General features: G+C 45.0%; 2 protein-coding genes across 2 annotated transcripts in view; one reads left to right on the top strand and one right to left on the bottom strand.

Moving 5' to 3' along the window:
- Window positions 1–6,782, top strand: part of SLC23A1 (solute carrier family 23 member 1) — a 28,680-nt gene extending 21,898 nt beyond the window's left edge. Inside the window, exon 15 of the mRNA XM_050962708.1 lies at window positions 6,535–6,782. Within this exon, the coding sequence (XP_050818665.1) occupies window positions 6,535–6,782 (248 nt within the window). The remainder of the gene's footprint in view (window positions 1–6,534) is intronic.
- A 3,165-nt stretch (window positions 6,783–9,947) lies between these two features.
- Window positions 9,948–21,235, bottom strand: PAIP2 (poly(A) binding protein interacting protein 2). Its single transcript, XM_050962888.1, has 3 exons — window positions 19,876–21,235; window positions 13,559–13,738; window positions 9,948–11,030 (listed from the first exon to the last, which is right to left on the bottom strand). The coding sequence occupies exons 1-3, from the start codon at window positions 20,011–20,013 to the stop codon at window positions 10,974–10,976; spliced, it is 375 nt and encodes a 124-aa protein (XP_050818845.1). The 5' UTR covers window positions 20,014–21,235; the 3' UTR covers window positions 9,948–10,973.
- Window positions 21,236–23,536: the final 2,301 nt, after the last annotated feature.

Here is a 23,536-nt window from a genome sequence, read left to right as displayed (position 1 = left end):
GATTTTTACCCTAGCAACACTCGATGGGTCGGCTGGGCGCCCCCTGGAGTGGCGCTGCCATGGAGCCGGATATATACCCCTGCCGACCCAACTGCTCCTCAGTTCCTTCTTGCTGGCTACTCCGACAGTGGGGAAGGAGGGTGGGTTTGGAATGGATATGAGCAACACATTTCAAAGAACAACAGTTACAAAGGTGAGTAACCGTCTTTTCTTCTTTGAGTGTTTGCTCATATCCATTCCAGTTAGGTGATTCCCAAGCCTTACCTAGGCGGTGGGGTCGGAGTGAGATGTGGCAGAATGCAAAACTGCTGAGCCAAAGGCTGCATCATCTCTAGACTGTTGAACCAGAGCATAATGCAGAGCAAATGTGTGGACCGAGAACCAGGTAGCTGCGTGACATATTTCCTGGATAGGTACACAAGCCAGGAAGGCGGCAGATGAAGCCTGAGCCCTGGTAGAATGCGCGGTGATGTGGCTTGGGGAAATATGAGCCAAATCATAACAAGTATGGATGCACGCCGTCACCCAAGATGAGATCTTCTGAGAGGAAACAGGTAGGCCTTTCATTAGGTCTGCTACCGCGACAAAGAGTTGGGGCGTTTTACGAAACGGTTTTGTCCGCTCAATATAAAATGCGAGTGCTCTATGGACGTCCAGGGAGTGCAATTGTTGCTCCCGTCGCGTTGAGTGTGGCTTCGGGAAGAAGACTGGGAGAAAGATGTCCTGGTTAACATGAAAGGCTGAAACCACCTTAGGGAGGAAAGCCAGGTGTGGTCGCAACTGCACCTTGTCTTTGTGGAACACAGTGTATAGTGGATCCACTGTAAGAGCCCTAAGCTCGGAGACTCGTCTGGCCGATGTAATGGCTACGAGGAAAGCTGTCTTCCAAGACAGGTATAATAGCGAGCAGGTTGCTAACAGCTCGAATGGGGGAGACATAAGTCTGGTTAAAACCAGGTTGAGGTCCCAGGTCGGGGCTGGGCAGTGTACTTGAGGGTATAAGCGCTCCAAGCCCTTGAAGAACCTCAAAACCATAGGGTGTGAGAACATGGAACGACCACCTTCGCCTGGGTGGAAGGTAGAGATGGCTGCCAAGTGTACCCTCAGTGATGATACTGCTAGGCCCTGCTGTTTGAGAGACCAGAGGTAGTCCAAAATAGAGGGGATCGAGACCTCATTGGGAGTAAGATTAAGCATTTTGCACCAGCAGGAGAAACGCTTCCACTTGGCCAGGTACATTGACCAGGTGGAAGGCTTCCTGCTACCCAGGAGAACTTGTCGTACTGATTCAGAGCAACGTAACTCTGACTGGTTTAGCCACGCAGCAGCCACGCCATGAGGTGAAGAGCCTGCAGGTCCGAGTGGCAAAGCCTGCCGTGGTCCTGAGTTATGAGGTCTGGGTGGAGTGGCAGGGTAATTGGGTTGGCTATCGACAGGTCGAGTAACGTGGTGTACCAGTGCTGCCTGGGCCACGCTGGAGCGATCATGATGATGCGCGCTCTGTCCCTGCAGAATTTCAGCAGGACCTTTTGAACCAGCGGGAATGGTGGGAAGGCATAGAGGAGCTGGCTCTTCCATGGCATCAGGAAAGCGTCTGAGATCGATTCCGGGGAGAGACTTTGGAAGGAGCAGAACATCTGGCATTTCCTGTTCTCGTGGGAAGCGAACAAGTCTATGTGGGGAAATCCCCACTTCTGGAAAGCAGAATGCATAATGTCTGGGCAGATTGACCACTCGTGAGACAGGAAAGACCTGCTGAGTTGATCCGCCAGGGTGTTCCGAACGCCTGGGAGAAAGGACGCTACCAGATCTATCGAGTGGGCTATGCAAAAGTCCCAGAATTGGATGGCCTCCTGACAAAGGGGGGAGGACCGTGTCCCTCCCTGTTTGTTTATGTAGTACATGGCCGTTGTGTTGTCTGTAAACACTGATGCACAACAGCCTCGCAACTGTTGTTGGAATGCCTGGCACGCCAGGCGGACTGCTCTCAGTTCTTGGACATTTATGTGTAATGCCAGCTCCTGAGAAGACCAAAGGTCTTGAGTATGAAGGTGACTGAGGTGAGCACCCCAGGCAAGAGATGACGCGTCTGTCGTCAGGGACATTGAGGGTTGGGGCGGATGGAACGGCATCCCTGCACACACCAGGGAGGGAGTTAGCCACCATTCTAGGGAGCCTAGGGTGCTTGGGGGAATGGTGACTATCGTGTCTATTGGGTCTCTGCCTGGGCGATATACCGAATTGAGCCAAACTTGGAGAGGACAGAGACGGAGCCTGGCGTGTTTGGTTACCAATGTGCAGGCAGCCACGTGACCCAGGAGACCGAGACAAGTGCGAGCTGAGGCCATTGGGAAATTCTGTAAACCTCGGATGATTGTTGCCATCGCCTGAAACCGTGGCTGTGGTAAGCAGGCTCTGGCTAGATTGGAGTCCAGGATAGCTCCTATGAAGTCTAAACTCTGCGTGGGAACCAGAGTGGATTTTTCTATATTGATCATCAGGCCTAGATGCGTGAATAGGTCCTTGACGATGCCCACATGCTGAGTGACTTGTGTCTCAGAGGCCCCTCGGATGAGCCAATCGTCTAGATACGGAAAAACGTGTATCCGACGTCAGCGGAGGTGGGCGGCGACTACGGCCATACACTTTGTAAACACCCTTGGGGCTGTAGAAAGGCCAAACGGCAGGACCGTAAATCGGAAGTGCTGACGGTTGGCTACAAAGCGGAGGTATCTCCTGTGCAGGGGAAAGATGGCGATGTGAAAGTATGCGTCCTTCATATCGAGGACAGCATACCAGTCTCCAGGATCCAAGGATGGGATAATGGTCCCCAGGGATAGCATGCGGAACTTCAACTTTATCATAAACTGGTTGAATCCTCACAGGTCTAGGATAGGTCTGAGACCTCCCTTCGACTTGGGGATTAGGAAATAATGGAAGTAAAACCCCTTGCCCCTTTCGTCCATCGGTACCTCCTTTATAGCTCCTATGGCGAGGAGTGTCTGCACCTCTTGTAAGAGGAATTGCTCGTGAGAGGGGTCCCTGAAGAGGGACAGGGTGGGAGGGTGGGGTTGAAATAAATTGGAGGTGGTACCCATACTCCACCGTGCGTAGGACCCAGTGATCTGAAGTTAACTGGGACCACGCCAGGAGGAAGTAGGAGAGACGGTTGCCTGTGACCACTTCGGACGCGCCATCTGCTAAAGTCCTGTCTTTGTCTAGGCACACAGAGTATGGGCGGTGAGGCTGGGGATGGAAAGGCCTGCATTGGTCACCAGCGTATGCATGCCGAGAGAGCACATTATGACCCTGTTGTCCTTCAGGCTTTGCAGCCTGGGGTCAGTCTTTTCTGAGAAGAGGCCTTTACCATCAAATGGCAAGTCCTGAATGGTATACTGCAGCTCCAGTGGGAGGTTTGAAACCTGAAGCCATGAGATGCGCCTCATGGCAACACCCGAGGCCAGAGTCCTGGCTGCTGAGTCTGCTGCATCCAACGAGGCCTGGAGGGAAGTTCTGGCCACCTTTTTCCCTTCCTCCAAGAGGGCAGCGAACTCTTGGCGGGAGTCTTGAGGGAGAAGCTTCGTAAACTTACCCACCACTACCCAGGTGTTATAATTATAGCAGCTAAGCAAGGCTTGTTGATTTGCCACCCGGAGCTGTAGGGCCGCTGCCGAGTACACCTTGCAGCCAAGTAAGTCCATTCACCTAGCCTCCTTCGATTTCGAGGCTGGCGCCTGCTGGCCATGGCATTCCCTCTCATTAACAGACTGGATGACTAGTGAGCAGGGAGGAGGATGGACATACAAGTATTCGTACCCTTCAGAGGGCACCATATATTTACGTTCGACTCCCCTGGCCGCAGGAGGGATAGAGGCTGGGGACTGCCATATAGTATCGGCATTCGCCTGGATGGTCCGAATAAAAGGTAGGGCCACTCTAGTGGGGGTATCCACCGATAGAATGTCCACTACCAGGTCCTCTACCTCCGGGACCTCCTCCACCTGGAGGTTCATATCGAGTGCTACCCTCCTTAGCAGGTCCTGATGGGCTCTCAGGTCGATTGGAGGAGGGCCCAAGGAGGATGTTCCTGCCACTGCCTCATCTGGAGAAGAGAAAGAGGAGATGCCGGCGACGAGCGGGTCCTGGGTGGCCTGTTGTTCTTGGACGATCTCCTGCTCCAGAGGAACCTGGGAGTCCAGTGGGTGGACTGGGGCTTCCTCCGCAGCAGTCGGAGGGGGACGGCTAACCGTCGCCTCTGGCACTTGGTGCTCTGATGAGACAGAGCGGGACAGAACTACTGAGACGCCTTGGGCCTGGCGGTACGCCCAAGGTGTCCAGAAAGGCCACTGATAGGGTCCTTGGTCCTGGGCCTGGGTCTCTTGGAAGACTCTGGTGGGCACATCAGTATCACGGTCCTGAGCATAAGTGCTGTCCACATGGGACGACACTGATGCGTGTCTGGATGGCCATGGAGGTGCTGAAAAGCCCTGGGCAGCGTCTCTGTCTCTAGCGGACCTTGCCCTGTTTGGCACCAGGGACCGGTACCGGGAGGCTTACCGGTACTGGGAACGAGATCGGGACCTGCGACCGGAGTGGTGCCGGAAGGTCGACCGAGATCTCGAGGTTCGACGTCAGGAGCGGCTACGGGAGTCACGGTGCCTGGAGTGGTGCCGGGAGCTGGAACGGTGCCGAGATAGCAGGCCGGTGAACAGGATACCGACCGGTGCAGCGAGTGCGACCGGTACCGAGGAGGGAGAACGGTACCGGGACTGTGAGCGGTGTCGGGAGCGGGAGTGCCGATGGGACCTGGAGCGTCTGCGGGACCGTGATCGTGAACGGTGCCGCTCTGCTGTGCCGACAGAGGATGGCCTTATCAAGGCAGGCTTGCCGATAGACTGTATTACCTGCACCGGAGGTGCCGGGGGTTGAGGCAGCGTCGACTCTGTCATGGCAATCAGATCCCTCGCCGTTGAGAATGTCTCCGGCGTGGAGGGAATAGTAAGCTCAACCACGGCGCGTGCCGGGAAGCTGTCAGGCACTGGACTCGACGGCCCTCGTGGGACCGGAATCGACGGTGCCGACGTCGTCGGTGCTGCAGCAGGTGTCGGTGCCGGGCAATCCAAATTAGACGAGCTCTCTAGCTGCGGTGCAGGTGGCACGGAAGGAGCAAGAGTCTTAGGCTTTCTCGACCTCGGGGAGAGGGAGCGGTGCCGAGTCGACTTCGGTGCCAGCGACGGCCGGTGCCGAGAGCCCTTGGCAGTACCGGCGCGGTCCGGAGCCGAGGAGGTGCTTCTGCCCGCCGATTGACCAGCGCTCGGTGCCCAAGGCAGAGAGGTAAAAGCCGCCTCCATGAGGAGCTGCTTTAGCCGAAAGTCTTGCTCCTTTTTTGTTCTCGGCTTAAAAGCCTTGCAAACGTGACACTTGTCTGCCAGGTGAGATTCCCCGAGGCACTTAAGGCAGGAGTCGTGTGGATCTCCTGTCAGCATCGGCTTATGACAGGCCGAGCACGGTTTGAAACCCGGTGAACTGGGCATGGGCCCCGGCACCGGGTGCGGGGAAGGTGCTAATCCTCAAACCCCTCTTAACTATACACTAACTATGAACAATAAAAATTAACTATAACTATATAACTTTGAACAATATACACAACAAAATAACTAGAGAAGTACAAGTAGCTAGGGAGGTGGAGGTCAGTGAAACCGCACTCCACTGTTCCAATGACCAACACGGGCGGTAAGAAGGAACTGAGGGGCGGTTGGGTCAGCAGGGGTATATATCTGGTGCCATGGCAGCGCCACTCCAGGGAGCGCCCAGCCGACCCACCAAGTGTTGCTAGGGTAAAAATCTTCCGACGAACGTGCACGCGGCGCGCGCACACCTAACTGGAATGGATATGAGCAAGCACTCAAAGAACTGATCAGTCCTTCCTGTATATCCCATCTCATTCTGTGACAACTAAGGGTCACTCAGTGATGTTAAAGAGTACTATGTTTATAAGTATGAGGATATATTTTATGTAACACATACTCAATCTGTGGAACTCACTGCTGCAGAAAAACACTGGATCAAACACCATAGCAGAGTTTGTTTTTACAAAGGGTGGGATAATCTTACAAATACTAGCAAGACAGCTAGCACTACAAGCTTGATCCTGTCCTGTTTCCTGCGTGCAGAGTTCTCATGGGAACTCAGGACCATTTTAACAGTTTAGATACTATCCCATCCATTGATAGTGAGGTAATGCAATCTCATGCTTTCAGGTATAAAAGGTAGGGGGTGTATTTCCCCCCTCCCCACACACACCTCCTTGTAGAGCATTGAACAGTTGGCCAGATACATTTTTCTGTCTTTTTGGAAGCATCAGGCCCTGGCCATTTCAGAAGGCAGGATACCAGCCTAGTCAATGGTCTGAGCTGCTGTGGAACAATCCTTTCTCCAGACAAGTGAACTACATCCAATGGCTCATTACTTTGAATGAGTAAGCTCTTTAGTTATTTTGCTGTCCTAACACTCAGGATGTCTTGCTTTCCCCAGGGACACAGGAGGAGCGTGGGCTGGTTCAGTGGAAGGCCGGAGCACATGCAGACAGAACCACAGCTGCAAATTTGAAAAGCTACGATTTTCCATTTGGAATGAGCATGGTCAAAAGGATAGAGTGGTTCAAGTATGTGCCAGTATGCCCTGTTTTCAAGGGATTTAATGCAAGAACAAAAAGGAATTGTGACACAACGGAAAACATACAAGATAACACAGACAACCTGTTCATATGTACTAAGGTCTGAAAGACTCCTGTAATGTGACAGACACAAGTCATTCAGTGCCAGTTCGGTACGATGTACCACAGTTCTAGTTCGTAGGTTGCTGAAGAGCTGTGTCAAACTGAAGAGGGGAGAACGTGGGGATCAGTTCATAGGGGTTCCCCCATAGTTTTGATTCATGTCCCTGTGGAGTCTACAAAGGGCAACATACCCTGGTTTGAGTCAGTCATCTTTATGCTGTGCTGTCCATTTGGTCTAAGCATGTGACAGCTGTGGCCTGCTTACTCTTGAGATAGCACAAGCCTTCAGTATTGTACATTTGGCTATTGTGTGTCAAACCCAGCACCTCAAAGCAGCTCAACCAAAACAGCAGAGTTGTGGATGGACTGACTTCAAACCAGCGTTTGCAGTTTCCAACTCTAACCCCAAATTGGTTTAAGATTTGTTCAAAACTTGGCTCAGATTCGCTGGAATACTCATGAATCTAGACAAAACTAGCCCAAGTTTTACACAGCTCAACTAGTCATTGTGTGTAATAAACTGCTATCCAGACATTCTGGGCTAAATTAATTTCTGGTGTAACTCCACAAACTTCAGCAGAATTATACCAGGGATTAATCTGGATCAGCATGGCCACCATGGCACACTTAGTATGGACACTATAGCATTTTTTGTTGGGATAATGTATTTGATACATTAATATTCCAGATCACTTGTTTCGCTGTGTTTTTATTAACAGTGGAGAGAACTGCCCCTTATATTTGCCTCACTAGTCCCACAACGTAACCCTAGAAAAGTTTATGTTGGATAGCTCTGCTACACTGATCTGTCTTTCCTATTGCCTGTTACATTGAGTGTAAACTACCTTGGCATTTGCCACACTGCCATTTAATGGACAATTAATAGTTAAGATTTTTGTGAAGCATTTGTTAGAATTCTTGATCTGTCATGCACGGAGGCCTATTAACCTCTTCCTGAATCCCTGATCCAATGGGCTGAGGTTCAGCAGAACCTTTCGGTAGCACAGGCTCTGACAGATAGCCTCAATGTAGCAATGACCTCCATATGCAGCAGTTCATGACCAGAGTAAAGGAGCGTTTTTCCATCTTGTGAAGAAAGTTCTGCTAGACAAATGATGAACCAACTGCTAAGCAACTACCTAGCTTTCAATAGCTTGCATAAGTATAATTAGATCTTAAATAATTGTTAATTATACCCAAGGATGAATAGACGAGCTCATTTTCTGAACTGCTTTGGCTCTCCAGGACTAACAGAAGTAAATGTTTGCATCCCCAATAAGAAAAATTGACTCTGAACACAGATTAGTTGAATAATGCCTTTGTGCCCAGTCACTTTCCAGAATTGCCTAGTCGGAAACTTCTGCAAGAAACCCTTACCAAGACATACCTGCAAACACATCTCCCTAGGAAATGGAATGCACAAACACTGCAGCTTGACTGGACTGAGTTATGGGTATGTTTAATGCAAAGGTGATCCCTCCCTGGACCTTGATGAAGTGCCGTTAATACCAAAATGCAGCTTGCGACTGGACATGCAAGTGTGCCTGAGCTCCCTTGCTGATGAGTGATAGGATCTAAAAGGGGAGGGTCTCTCTGTGACTGACTAGCAACGCTCCCAGAGAACACCCACTGCCACTTTGAATATCATTAATCAACTTTATACTACATACTTTGTTCGCTCTTTTCTGTTGTCCAAGTCATTTTAAAGATTCTTGGTTGCATCACTAGTAAGCTCCTACACATAGCATATGCAAGTGAAAGCACTTTGCAGCCACATGCCCCCATAGCATCACATCTCAGAATTTAATCAAGTCTAGGTTCAGAGAGTTTGGAGACCCTTCCAAAGGCAACGAAGGCTAGAGAAGGAAGTGGTGTTGGCAATGCAGGAGCACTCTTCTGGGGTGAAATTTACCCTATTCCACAATCCCAGGGGAAAAGCACCCTATTGGGGTGGCATTTCATTTTTTTTCCTTGACACATTTCATGTTCACCTAACATTTGATACTGATATTAGGCTCTGAGAATTATTCTGCAAAGGAAACGTAAGAAGGGAAATGATGAGATCAAGGTTTTTGTTGTGTCCCTTAAGAAGTCAGCTACAGACCTGACTAGAAGTGTATTAGAAATGGAAATGAATAACTCCTTGGTGATTTAGGAGAGGACAGGGCTAGTAAATGGAGACAGCTGTCATCAGATGTTGGAGAGGCCAGTGGGTGCAGTTTGTGGTTAGCTGGACTAGGCTGGTAGAATCTGTAAATATCTTGAAAGTGGGCATGGCCTCCAATAGTGTGGATTTATACTAGAATGTCAAATTCATCTTCCCCACCCCCCCGCCCCCCATCTCCAGAGATTCCTCTAGGTGGTGATTTCTCATTCTAAATGTGGTAAATATTAAAGCTGCTGATCAGTACTGCAAATGGGTGCTTAGAGATTACCAGCTACCACTGTGTGAATAAATTACTCAACACTCCGACAATCAGAGCAGGAAGCAATCCAGTAGATCTGAATGAAAACAAACAATGCTTCTAAAATAAAGTGCTGGCACTGTGAAGACTAAATACAAGTAGAAGGACAAAAGATTTGAGTTCATCTCAAAGACAGTTAGTTCAGCATTAAATGCACCATTAAACAAAGCTACCTGAGTGGAAATTAGGATCCATCTCTATTGTGTCAACACTTTGAAGCTACCCACTATACCCATAATGATGATTTAAGTCCCTCTCCAGTGTCTTCCACTAGCTTTTCATTATCAGCTGCATTCAGGTGCTATTTGTCTGTGACACCCAAAGTGTGGCAGGACTCAGATTGTACCATGAAAGCTTCCGAAAGGCTCAGTTTTAGCCACAGTCCTTCAAATGGTGCCATCAGCTGGGCACTGTCTACACTAGGGTTTGCAATGCTGCAAGCAATGATGGCACTGAACTGCCATTAGTAGCAGTGAGAAATGTATCTAAGGGAAGATGGTCAAGGAAATGCTAGTACGAAGAAATGAGAAGTAAATCAGACACCAACTTCAAATCATTACTTTGGACTAGCTTGTTACAAGGAGCACCATTTATTAAAACCTTAAGCATTATTCTTGCTGGGATAGTGTAGAATTATTCCCTTCATTCCCTCACATTATCGAATGTGTCTGAGTAGGGTGCATATTCAAGAGACAATCACCAAATCATTTCTACTATTATTTATTTTTTTAAATATTTTTGAAAAAATATAATTTTTTTACAATATTTTCAACTTAAACACTATTCACACTGAACACGTATGGCAGCTTAACCTACCCAAATATGAAGTTTAAGAAGCCAAAACTGTTCTAGCTTTATTAAAAGAAAAAAGTTGTTGTGCTGTAGACTATTGTGTAGTGATGATTAAACAAAGCAAGGGAAAAGCACCACTCAAATCACTAACGCTAAAGTTTTCTTGGTTAAATCCAGCTCTATTAAAGGTTGTACGCTAGAAGTTACATAGACAGTGTGCTATGTAGCCAAGTTCTTGGAAGAAATTGTGATGAAACATATCTCCTTAAATGTAATTAGCAAGTGAAACAAACATTTGTAACACGATATTCTGTAAATATAGGACATTTCTTCCAACTGCTTGTTTGTTAGTTCAGTAGCTGAGATCTAGGACTCTGCACAGGTCTGTAGAAGTCTGGTATGATCGTTCATTCACACTTTTCAAAAAGAAGAGCATGAAGTAAAGTTTTTTTTAAGGAAGAAAATTAACATTAGTAAAAATACTGAAACGGAAAGTTAGCTAATTTGCATAATTATCCGATAACCTTGCTTTTATTTTTAAGTTAAGGCATTATCAGGTGCAAATTAACACCAGTTGACATGTTTTAGTAACAGACCATCCTTAGTTAAATCCTAAATCCTTTTAAAAAACAGAGTCTGCAAGAGGTTTTCATAAATTTGGTACTTTGTCTCAACTTGACTGGTGCTTCTTACCTCACTGTCTCCTTCACAGAAAGCCAAGGTCCAATTATGTTTTCATTAAACTTTTGACAGCTTTTTACTTAATAACAGTCTCAGCACTTTTATTAAGCATGCAAGACTAACAAAACTTTGGCAATGCATAAGTGTAACACAGTGACGAGAAGAGAGAGCTTTTACAATTAAATCTTCTAATACTGGCTTCACAGTGTGGAAATTGTGCTACATCCACCAAAAGAGGGCCCAGTCTACTCATATATTTAGTACTTCACCCCAGGAACAAACTCCTTTGCGTTTGGATTCAGATTACTCTTGACCTGCAGAGAAAGAGACAACCAAATCACAATGTTACTTATATCTCACTTTTCCTGAGAAAAGCATTGTTCAGAGCCATAGCTTGCTTACAAGTTTAAAATGACAGACAATTTAATGTAAGTTCTTGAATACATTAAAATCACAAAGAGGTTTAGAACCCTTCACCTGCTCATCACTACACCTTAAGAGCAGGGCTATTAAGGTCTTAAAAACAACAACAACAACAAAAAAAAACAGCAGAAGCACCTAGAAGCTTCAATTAAATCAGAGTCCCATTGTGTTAGGCACTATACAAACAAGTACTAAGCAGACAATCCCTTCCCTGAAAAGCTGCAAGTTAAAGCCTGTAGTCTCCCTAAAACACCAAAAGCACCAGAGCTTTAATTCAGTCAAACTGATTCTGGACAAGTGTCACATGGTCTTAAACCTTATATCTGTTTGTAGACACATTTGGTGATGCAACATAAGCAAACAAAGACTTGATGTTAGAAACTAGATTTGAATAGTTTTAAGCCACAGACTGACTGGTTTTTCCTTCAAAGAAGAGTTATGTCAAAATAGAATACTAATGTGCTAAATACCCACACTTGAGTACATATGCCTGCTTATTTCATAATTAGCCACCCTGTAGTATTTCCAGAGAACTCAGGAATGTAATAACTTCCATGCGGGCAATAAGCAGCACCAAGGGAATCTTCATTTTACACAAAAAACTTCCACGTATTGCCTAACAAAGAAAGAACAGAAACTGGGATAGCTGGAAGCATGAATTTATTTAAACTCTAAGTTGTTTACGCATTAGTTTTGTCACCAGCACCTTTGTTATCACTTTATATTTCAGGCCAGTTGTACGTCTGCTATCTTGAGTCACTGGGCTGAAAGATACATTGGCCTAGAAGTTACATATAGTTAATTTTATTTTTTCAAGGCTTATTGTGAAGTATCGATCTTTAACAAGACATTTCAAGTGCACAAGAACATTTCAGGCATACAGTTAGCGTGTGGTTGATCACTAGCATCAGTCTCAGGCTAGCAACGATTCTCTCTCTCTCTGCTGTTGGATTTCTAGAGCAGTGGTTCCCAAACTTGTTCTGCTGCTTGCACAGGGAAAGCCCCTGGCAGGCTGGGCCGGTTTGTGTACCTGCCATGTCCACAGGTTCGGCCCATTGCAGCTCCCAGTCGCCACAGTTCACTGCTCCAGGCCAATAGGAACTGCTGGAAGCGGCATGGGCCGAGGGACATACTGGCCCCCGCTTCCAGCAGCTCCTATTGGCCTGGAGCAGTGAACTGCAGCCACTGGGAGCCGCGATCGGACGAACCTGCGGATGCGGCAGGTACACAAACCAGCCCAGCCCACCAGGGGCTTTCCCTGCGCAAGTGGCGGAACAAGTTGGGGAAACACTGCTCTAGAGAAGTCCAACATTACTGAATGTACCCTGTGTACCTCTGTCATGGGTCAATAGCCATTGCACTGACGGGCAGCTGCAAGAGGGTGTGCACTGGATGTCATGGACATTAGGCAGCTGTAAAGTATCAGCATGGTATGTCTCTGCACTGCCATGTAGTTCCTTTGCTTTTGGGAGTGTCAGTTATAATGTTTTATATTAGTTGCTTTTGCAAGTTAACTGTTCTGGGCTAATAGGCACTATCTGAAACTTGTTTGGGTACTTTCAGTTCATTTCAACATCTTTGTAAATTTAACAGTTTCTATTCTAGGAACCGAGACATTAAAATAATTCCAAGTACTTATAAGGAGAGTTAGCAAGATTTACACTAGGTTTTTAAAGAAGTTTTAGGTTTCTTGGCAAAGATTCACTCCTAAGTACAAGTAAAAAGATCATCTCCACATATTTTAAAAAGTTTGGGCTGACAAATGAATAATTAATTATACCGGCTACAGTCAATACAAATCTAGGTAATCTCTTTCAAAATTTTCTACCAACACATCTCAAGCTAGATCTGGACTGTATTATTTCAGTCCTAAGGCTCTATTTCCAACATGCCAAATTCTGTTAACACAATGTTTGGATGTACATCAGACTGCCTGCAACAAGAGCTGTTGAATTAAGCCACACCTGCTGGATTACACACCACGCAGTCAGCATGTTCAACCTTTCGCCTTTCATTGAGTACATAGTGATTTCTGCCAAGCAGCGTATATACCCACATACCACTAGTATTTGTGGCAATGGACTATGTAAAACACCCATGCAATTCTATGGACAATCCAACAGAACTTCAGCTACTATCACATTCCATACCATTTTTGGTAAGATAACAGTACTGTATCCAATACTTTAGTATTTTCCCCTACATGTGTATATCAGGTTAAAGAGATCGCTGGATTATATATGGGATCTGAGCTGGAGAGCCTTTATATTACTGATAACTGGCTGTTGCTGTTTGTTAGTTTTTTTATTAGCCATTTTAATGACCTGTCAAGGCCCTAGAGAGTCTTTTGGAAGGTGATTTTTTTTTTTTTTTAAATTTCAAACAAAGTTATCTAAGAACAAGCTAAGAGGAAACATACCACCAGATCCTCCAGTGATGAGCTGTCACTGATAACGAGGTCATTAAACTGGTCCTGGATTTGATCCATTGTTTGTGGGAGGTCTCGAGCAGGAATAAACCACTCATGTTCTTCCTCCTCTTCCAGCATTTCCTGGAAACAACGCTCAATAAATTCTTCTTCCCATAACTCCTCTTCAATCTAAAGTTAGAAAGGGGAAAAGAGCTTTCTGGTGGATAAGTCTCTCTATGGCAGTAGTTCTCAACCCTCGACCCAATCAGCACACAGCTGCAATCCATGTGACACCCTCATGGCCATACCGGTAGAATACAGATTGATCCACAACACACAGAGAGCTGCATATGCAGCCCACAATGGTAACTAGGTTGAGAACCACTGCTCTACCGTATATCTTCACTGCACATTAACTCAGCACCCAGGTGTGAGCAGCCACACTGCAAAGCCCTGCTTGAGTTACTGTGTCCTCACTGGTTCTGTGGTCCCATGTGTATAACTAGGATTTCTGGGGGACAAGCACATAAAAACAACCCCGCTGGGTTATATCAATGGTCCATCTAGCCCAGTATCCTGTCTTTCAACAGTGGCCAAGGTGCTTCAGAGGGAATGAACAGGACAGATAATCAGAGTGATCCATCCTGTCATCCACTCCCAGCTTCTGGCAGTCAGAGGCCAGAGACACCCAGAGCATGTGGTTGCATCCCTGACCATCTTGGCTAACAGTCATTGATAGACCTATCCTCCATGAACTTATCTAATTCTTTTTTGAAATGAGTTATAGTTTTTGGCCTTCACATCATCCCCTGGCAATGAGTTCCACACGTTGACTGTGCATTGTGTGAAGACGTGCTTCCTTTGGTTTGTTTTAATTCTGCTGCCTATTAATTTCATTGGGTGATCCCTGGTTCTTGTGTTATGTGAAAGAGTAAACAATACCGCCTCACTTTCTCCACACCAGTCAAGATGTTTTAGACCTCTATCATATTTCCCCCCCCCCCCCCCCACAGTGGTCTCTCCAAGCTGAAGAGTCCCAGTCTTTTTAATCTCTCCTCACAGGGAAGCTGTTCCATACCATTAGTTGTTTTTCTTGCCCTTCTCTGTACCTTTTTCAGTTCTAATACATCTTTTTTTGAGATGGGGTGACCAGACAGGCACACAATATTCAAGGTGTGGGCATACCATAGATTTATAGAATGGCAATAAAACAGAAAATAGCATAATATCTATTACTTTCCTAACGGTTCCTAACATGGTTAGCTTTTTTGACTGCCATTGCATATTGAGCAGATGTTTTCAGAGAACTATCAATTATGATTGCAAAGTGTCTTTCTTGAGTGTTAACAGCTAATTTACATCCCATCATTTTGTATATATAGTTGGGATTACATTTTCCAATGTGCATTACTGTGCATTTATCAACACTGAATTAATCTGCCACTGTTACTCCTGGGGGGATTTTGCACCAAAAAAATTAAAAATTCTGCACCCAATATCTGTCAAAATAACACTATGTAATCAAGTATCAGAGGGTAGCCGTGTTAGCAAAAAAACTTCAGGACCAGACTTCAAAGAGAAACTGCTGAGCTTCAGTTCATCTGCAAATTTGACACCATCAGCTCAGGATTGAACAAAGACTGTGAATGGCTTGCCAATTACAGAACCAGTTTCTCCTCTCTTGGTTTTCACACCTCAACTGCTAGAACAGGGCCCCATCCTCCCTGATTGAACTGACCTCGTTATCTCTAGCTTGCTTGCTAGCACACATATATATACCTGCCCCTGGATATTTCCATTACATGCATCTGAGGAAGTGGGTATTCACCCACGAAAGCTCATGCTCCAAAACGTCTGTTAGTCTATAAGGTGCCACAGGATTCTTTGCTACTATGTAATCACGCCAGTTTCAATTATTTAGCTAATTTATTTCAAAATACCTGTCAGCAAGTCACTCCCCTCTCCTGCAGAGCCCAGCTGCAGCCCCCCCGGCCCAAACAGTCACACCCTGTTCCCCTCCCCCCTTGACGCCAGCTGTGGACCCCTACCCTGACCAGACAGTCACACACCCTACCCCTAGAGCCCAGCTACGTGCCCCCTCTCCCCCCAGCCCAAACACTCAGACTCTACCCTCCTAGAGCCCAGGGATCCTGAGGGAGAAACAGCCTGATGCTGGGTCCCGGGGCTTGCTCAGAGTTTCCTGCGTGTTGCCACCTCCTTACTTCAGGGCGTGTGAGCAACTGCAGCTGCTGGAAACCCTCCAGTTCCCTCTCCCTCAACACAGCCTTGTCTTTTATTTGTGAGCTGGGCTCTGCTGGGTCCAGCGGCCCCTAGTGGTGGCCAACATCTCTGAAGCTTATTTCCAAGGGGGAAAATGGAAATTCTGCACAATTCTGCATTGTGCAATGGTGCAGAATTCCCCCAGGAGTACATTGTGTTGCCCAGTCACCTAGTTTTGTGAGACCCCTTTGTAACTCCTTGCAGTCTGCTTTCAACTTATCTTGAGCAATTTTGTACCATTTGCAAATATTGCCACTTGTTTATCCCTTTCTCCAGATCATTTATGAATATGTTGAACAGCACTGGTCCCAGCAGAGATCCCTGGGGACACCTCTGTTTACCTCTCTCCATTCTGAGAATGGACCATTTATTCCTACCCTTTGTTTCCAGGGTTACTGATTTATGACAGGATCTTTCCTCTTATCCCTTGACTGCTTAAAATATCCTCTGGTTCTCTGTACTGCAGTAAACTAAGCCACTCTGATTCTTTCCCAGTGAATTGTGGGAGAACCTGTCTACTTGTCTGCCCTTCTGGGTATGCAGGAGGAACTGTGGGAAGGCAATGGAGGGCTATCAGCACTCAAATAGTTTAGCCTGTGTCTTCACTGCAAGATAAGGTTACCAGCCTGAATGAAAGGAGAACCAGAGAAGAACCCAGGCTCTAACCCACAACTCTAACCAGGCCAGCTAGCCTGGGTTGAAAACACCATTGAATTCACTTCAGGGTGAATCACGTGTGTGTGTTTGGAAAGGGGTTGGTGAAGCACCTGAGTAAGAGCCTGAGCTAATACTGCAATGAAGCCATAATTAAGACTAAGATTATGTCACCGAGGTTACGGAATCACAGAATGTGACCTCCAGTGACCTTCATGACAGTGGGGGCCCCATAGCTGACCAGCTGCAGCTGGCAGTGGGGGACCCCACAGCATCCCAGCCCAGCCTCCACGGATGGCAGGGGATCCCCCTGCATCTGCAAGTGGTGTGACCCTCCCCAGCCCCTGACCGGCCACCACCGGTCAGTGACCCCTGAGCTGCCCAGCTTTACTACTGGAAGGGGCCCCCACAGCCACTGGGAAATGGGGACCTTGCAGCTCCCAGCTGTTGGGGGGTGGGTGGATGGAGGGGGCTGGACCTTCCTCCCTCTCCATTTTGTCAGGGATGTTTTTAGTAAAAGTCAGGGACAGGTCACAGCTTCTGTGATTGTTTATTTCCCATGACCTGCCCCTGACTTACTAAAAACATCCCTGACAAAATCATAGCCTTAGACATAATCCTTAACAAAGGTATTGCTGACAAGCTTTGGAGAGAGTTCTATATGACAGCAGTATCACTGTGCTGCAGGACACAGAATAAAAAGCAGCAAAATGTAGACGGGCACCCCATGTCTGCCAGGCATAGCCAGGGTATAAAGGTGACCCAGGAAACAGATTAGAATTAGAAAATGTGTTCATAAGAAGCTTGAACAAGTCTTTCTCCACTTTTACAGTTTACTCCAACAGATTTGGCTCATGTACTCAAAAGTTAGGAAATGCCAGAATTAAGGTTCCATGGGCAACCTTAATGCGTATTCACAACGGGGCTGAATTATGAATCAACCTTCAGTTACATGAATTCATTTTCACACAGCCCTCTGCCTCATTCAGTGCACAGGATGGATAGTGCTCAAAGAAAGAGGCAACTGCTCATTATTTCCTTTTATCCCCTCCATCCGCTGCGTGGACCTACCCCATTTACAGAATACAGTCCAGACCCTGCAGTGAACAATTCAATATTCATTTCCATTGACCTAGCTACTGCCTCTCGGGCACATGGATTAACTACAGTCTCAGAACCTCTCCAGTCACTGTAGAGAGTGTCTACATGGAAGTGCTGCAACTGTGCAGCTCTACCATTTCAAGTGCAGACACTGCCTTAGTCCCTCCCACAATAAGTTCATCTGCACATCTTCCCTGGGAGATAACAGCACCATTTTACAGGTAGAGAAATTCGGAATAAAAAAATAAGGTTTGCCTAGAGCAACACAGTCAGTGGCAGAGCCAGGATTAGAACACAGGACTCCATCCTGTGCTCATTCTCCAGAATGCTTGGCACAAGAAGTGCTTGGCACCCACAGCTCCCACGGACTTCAGTTTGCAAGTATTCAATATTTCAGGAGTAAGGCCTCAGATATCTCAAGGTGGGCACCTCAACACAATTAATGGCCACCTGCCAAAATTTTGGTTTAAGTGAGTCACTCAGCACCACACTGTTTGTAGCAAAGGCAAGAAAAGAGTGGAACTCTGGCATTCACCTGCCTCAACTACATGACCATTTTCCCCTCCTATAGTTCCCTGCCTGGTTTTCTATACACCTTTCAACTTCTAGAGAAAAGGCAGTAGGGATCCCTCAAATGGCTTCATTCACTACACAACTCTGGTTCATTCTCTGAGCATTAACCATCCTATGCACTGAAGGAACAGTGGGTCCCAAGAAAAAAAGTGTCTAATTACATGGATTACATGCTATCATAATGCTTATGCACAAAGGGCAGAATTTATATTGCACAGGCAACCTAAATTCTGGTATTTCCTGACTTTGTAACCTAAATAGCATTTTTTTTTTTAAAAATAGTTTCCGCATGCAGGGCCAGCTCCAGCTTTTTTGCCGCCCCAAGCGGCAAAGCGTAAAGAAAAGAGATAAAGTCCATCGGCGGCAGCTCAATCGCGCCACTTCATTCTTCTGCAGCAATCTGGTGGTAGATCCTTCGCTCGCTCTCTTCCTCTTCGGTGGCACTTCGGGTGCAGCTCAAAGAGGAAGAGAGGAACTGAGGGACCCACCGCCGAATTCCCAGACCGTCCCTTTCCATTGGCCGCACCAAGCACCTGCTTCCTTTGCTGGTGCCTGGAGCCGGCCCTGTCTACAAGGTCTTTCCTAGGTTTTTCCAAAAGGAAAACGGTGAAATCAATTTCTGTTATATGCAGTTGCAACAACTGCCATCAGGAGGGTTCAGAATTTTAAACTCTAAGCACTGCAATATAGACTGCTAACATTTGAACTATAGGACTAGCTACCCCTGCATCGGTAGGGGAGTGTGGCAGTGGTTATGAGCGATGGAGGCCATGTATTGAGTGAGAAAGGGAGTGGTTGGGGGAAAGCCCATCTCTTCGGAGATGAGCAACTGAGGCCATGAGCCAAATCTGGAGGGGCAGAGAGGATTGTTTTGGGGGATCTTGGCATTGCTGCCACAGCTCCCTCAAAGCAGCTCCAGATTCCTAATGCCATTTTGAGTAAGGATGTTCATATTTTATTATTTTGGCCACACAATATTGCTAACAGTGCAAGTGAGAAGAAAATGGAGATTTTCATAATTTATAACACAACTAATACATGAAATTTTATGGTACAGAGAAAGCACTACTTTTCTAAATCCAAAGACTTCAAAGAATTTCAGAGGCCTGCTATAAACAGGTGTAAATCTTTCAAGAAAGAGGTAAATCTTTTATAAAGGAAAGCATTATGCACTTAAATACAGGGGTCACTACCAAGTCCCCCGCTAACACCATCTTGCCTCAACATTCCCATGACCAAGCAGGGTTCTGCAGGTGGACTTACGAAGGCCAATGGTGTACTTGTAGGCATGTTTTTCACCTGGTTATAGTTTAAAAGCACAGTAACTGGCCTCACGAGCTTAACCCCTCCACAAAGGGTCTCATGATAAGTCTTCCAACCCATAGTTCTTCCCTGTAAGCCACACTGCAGAAAGCAACTTTACACATAGCATATTTCCATGTAATTCTGTGCTATGAAATAAAACTCTTCTTCTAGAGTGTTTTTCATTCAGTCATCAAAAAAGGGGCAGTTACTTATTTTACTGGAGGGGAAACTGAATCACTGATTGATATTTTCCCACAGTATCAGCGGCAACCCAGTGGCAGAATCAAGACTAGAGCCCAAGTCTACAGACTCCTAGTCTTTACTCCAGACACTAGACCAGGCTGTCTACCCTGTGAGCTAGAAACACAAACGGAATATACCACAACAGATTTGAAAACTGTAAGGCAACTTACCTGCCTGTTAAACTCCTCTTCATTTTCCATCCACATATACTCAGCAAACGGATTGTCGTCTTCATGAGAGTGACCATTAATAATCACATCTTCATTGATGATGCTTGGGCTAGTACTGCTGCGACTTGGATCTTTCATGGTTGAGCCTTTGACGAAGCCTGAAAGTTAATTGAAGTAATCAAAAACTTAAATTTGGCATCTGTATAAACCCCATCTAGTAACCATTAGTAGATACTGGACCTGTATTTACAGACTCCAGTCACCAACAGAAAAATCAAGTGTAGTTCTGGAGCTTATAAATGACCACCACTCCACTGAGTGACAACTTCTACTAGCTAAGCAAAAGCCACATAATGGCAAAACGTTGGAGAGCCCTAAAAGAAGTTCAATTTACATTTCAAACTCTGCTCTGTGTACATTCAAGAATAGTTTTCCTTGTAATTACCTCAATAAGCCCCACCAAAACACACAGAGGCCTAGTCTACACCTAAAGCTTATGTCAACTTAGCTACACCACTCGGGGTGAGAAGAGTTGAGAGAGATAAATTCAGGTAAGTTAAGGCAACCTAAGCCCTGATGTAGACACCCTATGTCAAATGAAGACTTAGTCCTTTGACTTAGCTACTGCCTCTCACGGGGATGCACTTATTACAGTGACAGAAAAACCCTCTTTTGTCACAGTCATAAGAATCTACAGTACAGTGGAGAAGCTGCAGCACTTGCCAACACACACGACTTTGAAAGCAAAGGTTTTTTTTTGTAGATATTAGCAAAATGATTGGGAAAGTGTTCAAAGGTGAGTTTTCAACATTGCTTTATAACTCCTTTTCTGAATTCAGCTCCCCAGAAAGACACTCCGTGCTACTACAGATGAGGTAAGTAATGTTTCAAGGGACTGATTTCTTTTGAGGGGATTGATTTCTTTTGAGTGGGGTCTAAAAAAAGTGAGATTTAACAGGAAATAATTTCAACCTCAACTACAGAACACCACACATGCATCGATGGACCCGCTCAGATGGCCATTACACTGCTCAGACACCCTGGGAAAGGTCAGAGACTGCAGTCACTGGATTTTATTTTGGTTCTCTCATACGCAGCCACTTATGACTTGTCTATACTTGAAATGCTACAGCAGCACAATTGCACCACTGTAATGCTTCAGCATAGACACTACCTATGCTGATGGGAGGGGTTCTACTGACAGAACAGGTAATCTAGCTCCAGAAGAGGTGGAATTGTAGGTCAATGGAAGAATTCTTCCATCAATTTAGCACTATCTACACTGGATGTTAGGTTGTCTTAACTATGTTGTTCAGGCATGTGTGGATTTTCACACCCCCAAGTGATGTAGTTAAGCCATCTTAATTTTCCTAGTGTAGACCAGGCCTTTGATGTGACAATTCTATAGTTATCCCATTAACAAAAGTCTATTGACCGGGGAATTTCACGCAAGAGATCATATTTAGGATCAATTGGAAGACAATACAAGCTTGTCTTAGATCCCAAATCACTCTTAGTATGTTTAGCATGAATATATTTGCATGAGTTCTAGAGTTAATTTCTCCTCTTAAGACTTGAGGTCAGGATTCTGCATTAGCCCTGCAGTGCACTAGGAAGTCGTGATAGCATGCACAATTTTTGAGTTCAGGACTCTGGCAGTTTTATGTGAAAAAATTCGAATGCTTTGTTGTAAAACTGCATTTGTAATTTAAACCTAGACATAGGACAAATCCCACAATTTTAGTCTTTGCCAGTTTACAAGGTGTAGGTTCAAGAGTATCCAGTATCATGATCCTTTTACAAGACTGATAGGCCATGAAGACCGAACAGAAACACACCACCTCTGAATATATTTGAGTTGTAAACAGAACAGTGGTTATTCAGCCCTTCCTTTTCAGTTTATTTTGTTTAGGATTTCCCTGAAATTTATCAGTGTTTATTACAAAAATTAAAAATGGGTGAAAAGTCGCACACAAATTATTTTTCTGGCTAAATAATGGGATTAAAATTCAGGGATGAGAGGACAGAAAAAAGCAAAGAGAAGTAAGAGTACTGAAAGTAAAGCAGTTTAATGCTGTGGTTTATTCTGAACTGCACATTAAGAGTATGTACACATGCACATCTTTCACCACACTGCCTTGCTCTGACAGCCAAGCATTTACACTTAGACTCAATTATTAACTCATCTACCTAATGTAATGGATTGGATTTTCTTAACATAATCAGTATTTTCACGTACTTGAGTCCAAAATCTGGGTGAAAAAAAAAATCAGTAAAAACTGAACAGCTTTTGTAAAACACAAACAAAAAACTTACAAATTAAAAAAATATAGTAAAAATTGAAAACAAAGAACCTGATAGCCCAAACTAAAAGGCCAATGTTTTTGGTCTATGCTGCATTTAAACCTAGACATTCTAATACTAGTCTTGGGAATCTTGACTATTTTGACCCCAAGACACCATGTTTACTTTGAAATCTAATCACCTCATGCATTTCATGGTATTGTTCTCACCATTTACTATAATCAAAGGGAGCTGTGTCCACATACAGAGTTCATTGGCAGCCTAATTTCTCCTCCTACAGGATGTTATAGTGAGGTCATTGATACTATGACATCACAATTATTTGTGTGAGATACTAGTTCAAAACAAGATTATGACTTTGAAGATCTCTTTATTTAGATGATGTCAAAGTGGATCAAGCAGACAGTGAACAAGATCACCTTTATCAAACCAGCTGGGGATGAGAGAGATACTCAAAAACTTACTTTTGACAGTAAGTAATTGGCTGTATCGAAGGATGAGAGCTTTAAAAACCACTAATGCACACCCTGGTGCTCTTACTACAGTAGCCATATTAGCTATTAGGGCTCAGAAACGCTGATCCAAATTCTATCTTTGGATCGATATGCCACAGACTGCTGCAGAGAAATTGATTCTTGGATTATGAGCGTTCTAGGCCAAAGTTTCACTTTGCCTAAATATCAACAAGACATTGAACAAAGATCTTCTATATGCCTTTTTGAAATCAACCTAGTATTGTATAGTGTTGAGGAGGAAGATTAGCATCTACCAGTCCAGTTTGTTCCATTATGTATTTTATAATCCAAAAAAAAAAAAGGAAAACAAAGTCAGTTTAACAGAAAAAACAACAAAATGAGATTGTATAAAGAATTTAGTGGATTCTTTTTCTGCAGTTCTACTGAAAAACTGTTGTAGTCATATTAAGCTGAAAACCATTAAAACTAACATGACAATTCATATGCTTGTTTACATTTGTACTTTTAAAAAAATCACTTCATTTACAGTATTTTGCTCTTCACTCCTTGCAGTTTACCTTTAGAAGTTTACAAGATTAAAAAGCTTTCTATAATTTAGGTCATCTTTCCCTTCCTTCTAGGGCAAGTTCTTCCCCAACCCCTTAGTGTGGAATCAACTTTGATATTAACATTACATTTTGACTTTTTGCACACTAGCATAATTACCTGGATTTTTTCCCCAGGAATTATCATATAGATATAATCTATTCTGTGTTATTAAAATCCATAGAGAAAGTACCAAGAAAGATCTATCAAGCTATTTATAATCCTCCAATATAGCTAGGCACCTCCCAAATATGTATGGTGGTATCCTCCACAGCCTTATGAGGAAGAAGTGTTTT

Source organism: Gopherus flavomarginatus, chromosome 7 (assembly GCF_025201925.1).
Source record: "Gopherus flavomarginatus isolate rGopFla2 chromosome 7, rGopFla2.mat.asm, whole genome shotgun sequence".
In the NCBI taxonomy this organism is placed as follows: domain Eukaryota; kingdom Metazoa; phylum Chordata; order Testudines; family Testudinidae; genus Gopherus; species Gopherus flavomarginatus.
The sequence above is the reverse complement of the archived record's forward strand: the minus strand, read 5'-3'. Positions and strand labels throughout refer to the sequence as shown.